General features: G+C 37.2%; 1 protein-coding gene across 1 annotated transcript in view; it reads right to left on the bottom strand.

Annotated features, from left to right (window-relative positions):
* LOC103454702 (L-2-hydroxyglutarate dehydrogenase, mitochondrial-like) overlaps nt 1-145 on the bottom strand; it is a 558-nt gene extending 413 nt beyond the window's left edge. Inside the window, exon 1 of the mRNA XM_070811734.1 lies at nt 1-145. This exon is cut by the window's left edge and continues 134 nt beyond it. Within this exon, the coding sequence (XP_070667835.1) occupies nt 1-145 (145 nt within the window).
* Nucleotides 146-360: the final 215 nt, after the last annotated feature.

The raw sequence follows: 360 nt of genomic DNA, 5'->3' as shown, positions 1-360 counted from the left end.
CTGCCAATCCCATCACACCTGCCCCTATTACCACGCAATCTACCTTCTCTTTGGGAACTCCGCTGATGCTATTGATACTGATACTGCAACTAGAAGTAACATTACGATGACTCCTCACAATTCTGTCCAATGTGCTTTTCAGCATCTTTCTCTTTCTAAAACTCAACCGGTCCTCTCGAATGGACACTTAAAAGTTTCACATGAACACGCCTTCGTTGAATTTCACTACTTCCACTAGAAATTCTATTCAGCGAAAAAGAAAAACCAAATTTCAAATGCATATTAACAATCCGAAAAAACTTGATAGTGTTACTATGAAGAACAAGAATACCAAAACATTATCTATACATAAAAACAAAC

Source organism: Malus domestica, chromosome 14, assembly GCF_042453785.1.
Source record: "Malus domestica chromosome 14, GDT2T_hap1".
Lineage (NCBI taxonomy): Eukaryota > Viridiplantae > Streptophyta > Magnoliopsida > Rosales > Rosaceae > Malus > Malus domestica.
The sequence above is the reverse complement of the archived record's forward strand: the minus strand, read 5'-3'. Positions and strand labels throughout refer to the sequence as shown.